This window comes from Bison bison, unplaced genomic scaffold (genome assembly GCF_000754665.1).
Source record: "Bison bison bison isolate TAMUID 2011002044 unplaced genomic scaffold, Bison_UMD1.0 scf7180017864363, whole genome shotgun sequence".
Taxonomy (NCBI): domain Eukaryota; kingdom Metazoa; phylum Chordata; class Mammalia; order Artiodactyla; family Bovidae; genus Bison; species Bison bison.
In genome coordinates, this window is record NW_011494935.1 from 524187 (window position 1) to 532280 (window position 8094).

The 8094-nt window shown below is 40.5% G+C and overlaps 1 protein-coding gene across 2 annotated transcripts in view; it reads right to left on the reverse strand.

Moving 5' to 3' along the window:
- Positions 1–8094, reverse strand: part of HAVCR2 (hepatitis A virus cellular receptor 2) — a 19534-nt gene that overhangs the window by 6728 nt on the left and 4712 nt on the right. For both annotated transcript variants that reach the window (XM_010855274.1, XM_010855275.1), the window contains exons 2-3: positions 6057–6097; positions 4528–4654 (exon numbers count right to left, since the gene is read on the reverse strand). In XM_010855274.1, the coding sequence (XP_010853576.1) occupies positions 4528–4654; positions 6057–6097 (168 nt within the window). The remainder of the gene's footprint in view (positions 1–4527; positions 4655–6056; positions 6098–8094) is intronic.

Genomic DNA, 8094 nt, shown 5'->3' on the forward strand with positions numbered 1-8094 from the left:
GGCTTGGAGAATTTTGCTGCTGCTGCTGCTGCTGCTAAGTCGCGTCAGTCGTGTCTGACTCTGTGCGACCCCATAGACGGCAGCCCACCAGGCTTCCCTGTCCCTGGGATTCTCCAAGCAAGAACACTGGAGTGGGTTGCCATTTCCTTCTCCAATGCAAGAAAGTGAAAAATGAAAGTGAAGGGCTCAGTCGTGTCGGACTATAGCGACCCCATGGAGTACAGCCTACCAGGCTCCTCCGTCCATGGGATTTTCCAGGCAAAAGTACTGGAGTGGGGTGCCATTGCCTTCTCCGGAGAATTTTGAGCATTACTTTACTAGCATGTGAGATGAGTGCAATTGTGCGGTAGTTTGAGCATTCTTTGGCATTGCCTTTGTTTGGGATTGGAATGAAAACTGACCTTTTCCAGTCCTGTGGCCACTGCTGAGTTTTCCAAATTTGCTGGCATATTGAGTGCAGCACTTTCACAGCATCATCTTTCAGGATTTGAAACAGCTCAACTGGAATTCCATCACCTCCACTAGCTTTGTTCGTAGTGATGCTTTCTAAGGCCCACTTGACTTCACATTCCAGGATGTCTGCCTCCAGGTCAGTGATCACACCATCGTGATTATGTGGGTCATGAAGATCTTTTTTGTACAGTTCTTCTGTGTATTCTTGCCATCTCTTCTTAATATCTTCAGCTTCTGTTAGGTCCATATCATTTCTGTCCTATATCGAGCCCATCTTTGCTTGAAATGTTCCCTTGGTATCTCTCATTATCTTGAAGAGATCTATAGTCTTTCCCATTCTGTTGTTTTCCTCTATTTCTTTGCATTGATCACTGAAAAAGGCTTTCTTCTCTCTCCTTGCTATTTGTTGGAACTCTGCATTCAGTTGCTTATATCTTTCCTTTTCTCCTTTGCTTTTCGCTTCTCTTCTTTTCACAGCTATTTGTAAGGCCTCCTCAGACAGCCATTTTGCTTTTTTGCATTTCTTTTCCATGGGGATGGTCTTGATCCCTGTCTCCTGTACAATGCCACGAACCTCAGTCCATAGTTCATCAGGCACTCTATCTATCAGATCTAGGCCCTTAAATCTATTTCTCACTTCCACTGTATAATCATAAGGGATTTGATTTAGGTCATACCTGAATGGTCTAGTGGTTTTCCCTACTTTCTTCAATTTAAGTCTGAATTTGGCAATAAGGAGTTCATGGTCTGAGCCACAGTCAGCTCCTGGTCTTATTTTTGTTGACTGCATAGAGCTTCTCCATCTTTGGCTGCAAAGAATATAATCAGTCAGATTTCAGTGTTGACCATCTGGTGATGCCCATGTGTAGAGTCTTCTCTTGTGTTGTTGGAAGAGGGTGTTTGCTATGACCAGTGCATTTTCTTGGGAAAACTCTATTAGTCTTTTCCCTCCTTCATTCCGTATTCCAAGGCCAAATTTGCCTGTTACTCCAGGTGTTTCTTGACTTCCTACTTTTGCATTCCAGTCCCCTATAATGAAAAGGACATCCTTTTTGGGTGTTAGTTCTAAAAGGTCTTGTAGGTCTTCATAGAACCATTCAGCTTCAGCTTCTTCAGTGTTACTGGTTGGGATATAGACTTGGATTACCATGATATTGAATGCTTTGCCTTGGAAATGAACAGAGATCATTCTGTCATTTTTGAGATTGCATCCAAGTACTGCATTTTGGACTCTTTTGTTGACCATGATGGCTACTCCATTTCTTCTGAGGGATTCCTGCCCACAGTAGTAGATATAATGGTCATCTGAGTTAAATTCACCCATTCCACGGTCAACTTAGTTGAATATTACTGAAAGATGGATGTACGGCAATGAAGACAGAGGTATCTACAGGGTTTATCAAAATGGAGATCACTGAGCTTGAACTAAAACTTCTTCCATGGCAATTCAGGTGTAGAAGCTAAATGGGGCTGGGGGTGTTTGAAGAGTACAGAGGAATGAAATGTAGGAATAACTCATCTGAAATATGCCTGTGAAGGAGAGGAGAGAAATGGGAGTGCCGGGAGAGAAATGTGTGAACTAGATCTTATTTTTACACTAATAAAAAAAGCATAAATAGGAATGGAGAAAGAGATGATTTTGGAGAAAGCAATCAAAGGAAGCAGGAAGTCATGGCTATGCCAAAGTAGTTGAAACAGGCTTTTAATACTTCATTAGTGCAGTGAGAAGGGAGGGAGGTTTGAGAAGCAGTGAAATATGTGATGCTCATCTCAGACACTGCACTAGGAAGAAACAAGATTGCTGCACATTTCTGAGTGCCAATTTATGGCTTTGATGTCATGATTAAAAACCTGTTACCCTCGTTGTGTGATTTTCTGTAGCAGCTTCTAAGGAAAAGACTGCAAATTGTACACAACTTTCCCATCTATCCTTCTACGTAGTCATGTTTTTTATATATATATATAAATTTATTTATTTTAATTGGAGGCTAATTACTCTACAATATTGTATTGGTTTTGCCATACATCAACATGAATCCGCCACGGGTGTACACGTGTTCCCCATCCTGAACCCCCCCTCCCTACTCCCTCCCCATACCATTTTGGCAGTAATCATATGTGTGTACAAAACATGACTTCTCCTACTCCTCATCAACCTCTTTCCACACTCTTTTACCCAAACCATAATAGTCCCCAATATCCAGGCCTTGGCAGAACACAAGAAGTGGGTGTTATCATTACTCCTTATCAGCCTGTAGATTCCATATTCATGTGGTCAATTCCCAAACTCCACTGCTACCTCTCCATAAACTCGGGTAAGTGGGAGTGAGTAGCTTCTTCCTCTGAACAATTCATTTACCATTAATGGCAGAATAACAAAAAGGTAAGCAGGATAGCCCAGGTTTCAAATCCTCTATCAATTAACAGTGTCACGTTGGAGTAAAAGTTACTTAACTTTTCAACACAATGGCTCTCCGACTGGTAAATGAGAACAATATAGTACCTTTTTCTACAGGGTAATTATGAGCATTTAATGCACATAAAGCACTTGGAAGCATAATGCACATAAGCCACACAGGATGAGCAGCTCATCCCAGTTTTCCCTGGACTGTCCCAGTTTTAGCACTGAAAACCCACATATTCGGACCCCCCACCCCGCTTCAGTCCTGGGAAATTTCAGAATGGTTTGTAATGCTACACACAGTCTATGTTTACAGATGAGTAAGAAAGGCGACTAAAACAATAGAGGTATAAGGCCTTGGCCTCTGCCCCAAAGAGAAGAGAATATATCACAATTATTAAAGTATGTGAGGCTTTCAGAGTGATGGAAGTGTTTGGTCATTGATTGTGGTGATGGTTTCCTGAGTGAAATCATCTACAAAAATTCATTAAGTTGGACACATTTTACATAGACAGTGTATCACATATAAATTATACTTATTTTTTTTAAATAAACATAAGCAACTTAGAAGTAAAAAGTTTGCTGAGTGCCACAATGGAGGAAAACTACAAATGCTGCAACCTTGACCATGACTCAGTATTAAAGGAACCTGCTGCCCCTCTTTACAGAACCACCCGTAAGAGATACATAACATAGAAAATGCATAGAGGGAAGTGATTGCTAATTCATGAATTTAAAATATTTATGCTCTTTAAAAATAAGAAAATAGATACTAGAATCAACCTGCTTGAATCTGAATTCCAGCTTTGCCACTTACCGATTCTGAAACCTTGAGAAAACCTTGAAAGTTTACCATCTCTAAGTGTTACTCTCCTCTGCTGTAAAAAATGGGGATAACAGTCTACCTACCTTATAAGATGGTGACGATGATAAATGTAAAAACATGCTTGTTACACGGTAAGCACTGAATAAAAACAAGCTATTATTAATCCTGTGATTTGAAAGGACTAAGGAGTATTCCTTGGAAGGAAAGTTATGTCCAACCTAGATAGCATATTGAAAAGCAGAGACATTACTTTGCCAACAAAGGTCCGTCTAGTCAAGGCTATGGTTTTTCCAGTGGTCATGCATAGATGTGAGAATTGAACTGTGAAGAAAGCTGAGTGCCGAAGAATTGATGCTTTTGAACTGTGGTGTTGGAGAAGACTCTTGACAGTCCCTTGGACTGCAAGGAGATCCAACCAGTCCATTCTGAAGGAGATCAGCCCTGGGATTTCTTTGGAAGGAATGATGCTAAAGCTGAAACTCCAGTACTTTAGCCACCTCATGCGAAGAGTTGACTCATTGGAAAAGACTCTGATGCTGGGAAGGATTGGGGAAGGAGGAGAAGGGGACGACAGAGGATGAGATGGCTGGATGGCATCACTGACTTGATGGACGTGAGTCTAAGTGAACACCGGGAGTTGGTGATGGACAGGAAGGCCCGGTGTGCTGCGATTCATGGGGTCGCAAAGAGTTGGACACGACTGAGCGACTGAACTGAACTGAACTGAACTGAAAGAGTATTGATTCTAATCAATATAACCTAATAATTATAATGTCTAGGTTTTGGTTGGTTCCTATATTAACAGTTCCTTATCAGAGGGACAGAGAAGCACCATCAGATGACTTACATTTGAGAATTAGACCACCAGAGATAAGAATCAGAGCCAGCCCAGCAAAGACTCCTGCTCCTATGTAGAGGCCTGTTCTGGTGGTGGCACCCATGTCTTGTAACTCAATAGCCAGTGTGGATATTTCCTATGGAAACGCAAACAGAATTACAGCAAATGGCCAGAAACCCATTGTCCGCCCAGGTAATCTCACGACTTATGCATCAGAACAGCCCTTTCACAGTATCCCAGGAATGCAGGGACCTTGAAATGACTCACAATCTGTCCCCTTCTAGACAAACTTCAAACCACCCAAAGAAAAAGATTAGCTGAAGTTTTGGACTTAGCAAGAGAATAAGATATGCTTGTCTGTGCTATGGGTGGAGAAGTAGCCTTAGTAAATGGACTCCCAATTTCCCCAACAAAAATGAACATTAAAGTGGAACCCTATTTATATAAGATTCCCTCATGTTTCCAGGGAGTTTCAGAGAGGTCTAAATTTGGTGTTGTACCATGAAACCCCAATTTCCACAGAAAGATAGTGATTTAAAAGCTAGGAATTTGCAGCCTGACAGTCTTGGGTTCAAATCCCAGTTCTGTCACCAAAGAGCAGAGTCATTTGTAAAGTTATCAGGAAAATTAAGTGACAAAAACCAGAAAATGCTTGGCACAGAGCCTGGTACAGGTAAATGTTCAATCAGTGGTAGCTTTTATTGCTATTGCTCTGCATCCTGTTTCTAAACTTTCAGTTCATGTTCCCCCTTTAAAAAGAGCAACAGTGAACACTTTCAAAACAACATTAAGCAATTAAGTCCTCCATTTATTCAACCCACATTTACTGCAAGTGCACTGTGCAAATGCGCCCTGAGCAGTGTGGCACAAAGAGGTATTTAAAAGGCAGTCCTGGATTGCAAAGACCGCAGGACAAACACAAAATACTTGAGAGTGAGTCAGACTGAGTCAAATGAATGCAGACTCCCGGGTATGTCCTCAAACAATTTCCCAGTCACTGCTATCAGATTGTTTTCTAGTGGTTTTCCCTTGCATTCTGAGAAGGTGGGAGACATTAAAATGGTGGTTGATTGAAATACGGCTTTGTTTTTGGTTAGAAATGTAAGTTCTTACCTTAGAATATTCCTGACTGGTGTCTTGTCATAAATAAATAAATTTAAACAAACAAACAATCTTTCTCACTAGAGTAGAAATGTTAACAAGGAAAAACACTACTCTCAGGAGATGCAGGGTGTCTGAACCCTCCACAGTGGTATGCAGTTGTGAAATTTCAGGATAAGAACAAAATGCTAGTGAGTCTTCCTTTTGGCACATCTACTATGTGCCAGGCACTTTTATATGCATCATCTCACTCCATCCTTACAACAGGCCTCTGCAGTTACAATTGTCATCAGCAACATGTTATAGTCAAGGAACCCAAAGACAAGGGAGATTAGGTATTTTTCCCCAAGGAAAGAGTGGACAGGAAGGAAGTCTAAAGCCATACTTTTTTTTCTTTGAGTTGAGCACGAGCTGAGCTCACACACACAGTTACTTACTGTCTGATTTTTATCATGGAGGGTCTTCAGTGTCCGTGTCTCTACCACAAAGAAGAAAAATAGCCAAAACAGTTAGGAATGCTCTTTTATATGAGGTTTTTTTTTTTTTTTTTTTTTAAGCTGCCTATAATTCTACTTGAAATTAATTCTACTTCATACTCTTCACAATAATTAACTGAGAAACCAACAGAATTTATTGAACACTTACAAATCAACTCTAGGATGACGTTTTTTCACCCAGATAACAAACCGAACTACCTATGTTCTATGAAATGGAGACTTCTTCTGGGAAGACATATTTTGAATACGTGGTTTGTTGTGTCCATAGGACCTAAAACGGTCTGCAAAATTCTAACAGCATTGACAATACACAAGCAAGCATTATAATTAGACTTTTTTAGATCACATGACTGCTCTTCAATATTTATTTTGTTCATTTTTTAATTGACGTATAGTTGATTTACAATGTTGTGTTAGTTTCAGGTATACAGTAAAGTGATTCAGAATATATATAGTCTTTTTCAGATTCTTTTCCCTTACAGGTTATTACAACTTACTGAGTATAGTTCCCTGTGCTATACAGTAGATCTTTGTTGGTTATCTATTGTATGTATCTGTGTGCTCAGTCGCTCAGTCATGTTCAACTCTTTGAGACCCCATGGACTGTAGCCTGCCAGGCTTCTCTGTTCATGGAACTTTTCCAGGCAAGAATACCAGAGTGGGTTGTCATTTCTTACTCCAGGGTATCTTCCTGATCCAGGGGTTGGACCCCATCTCTGGCATCTCATGCATTAGCAGGTGGATTCTTTACCACCAGGGCCAACTGGGATGCCTCGTCTATGTTAATCCCGAACTGCTAATTTATCCCTCCTTCACCCTTTTCCCTTTTGGTAGCCATCAGTTTGTTTCCTATGTCTATGAGTCTATTTCTGTTTTGTAAGTAAATTCATATGTATATATGCAATATGATACGACATTTGCCTTTCTCTGTCTGGCTTACTTCACTTAGTATGATAATCTCAAAGTCCACCCATGTTGCTGCAAATGGCATTATTTCATTTTTATAACTAAGTAATATTCCATTGTATAGATGTCCATCAACAAATGAATGGATAAAGATGTGGCATGATTAGACTCTGAAAGGTAACGAAAGTTGATTTTCTCAAAACCATTTAACATTAAGAGAGGGTATTTTGTTCCCTAAAAAATGAAAATAATAATAACTGTAACTATAATTTACTATGAATAGGCATTGTGTTAAATTCTTCAAGGAAGTATATCTCATTTAACACTCAAAACAACTATCTTACAGTAGGGAGTATCTGTCCCATTGCACAGATGAAGAAGCTGAGAATTAGGAAGCTAAATGACTTACCCAAGGTCATACAGCTTAGCGAATAACAGAAATGGCCTTCCAATTTAGGTCTGCGTGGCCTTAAGTACACACTTAACTATGCTGCCTCCAACAATGCTCACCTCAGCACTGTGATTACTAAGCTCATCATGCTGCCCAGATCCCAGATCACTTTCTTTCCTTTTTAGGCATTTATTTATTTATCTGCCTATCCATTCAATGAACATATATTACATCCCCACTCTATGCCAGGCACAGAGGACAGAACAGTGAACAAGATGGGCCAGGCCCTTATCTCATAAACAATGCATTTTACAAACCAATAAATCGTCAGCCTTGGGAAGAGTAAGGATGCAAACTCATTTTTCTGGTTGAGTCAGAGGCTCTGAAACTTCCTAAATGCCATGATCACTTTCTGGAAGCTTCAAAGTCTAAGCCTTTTAATGCTAAACTCCTGGCATACAGACTCTGATTTTAACAGTATAAAAGCATATTCTCAGCCTGAAGTTGGAGAAGGCAATGGCACCCCACTCCAGTACTCTTGCCTGGAAAATCCCATGGACGGAGGAGCCTGGAAGGCTGCAGTCCATGGGGTTGCTGAGGGTCAGACACGACTGAGCGACTTCACTTTCACCTGTCACTTTCATGCATTGGAGAAGGAAATGGCAACCCACTCCAGTGTTC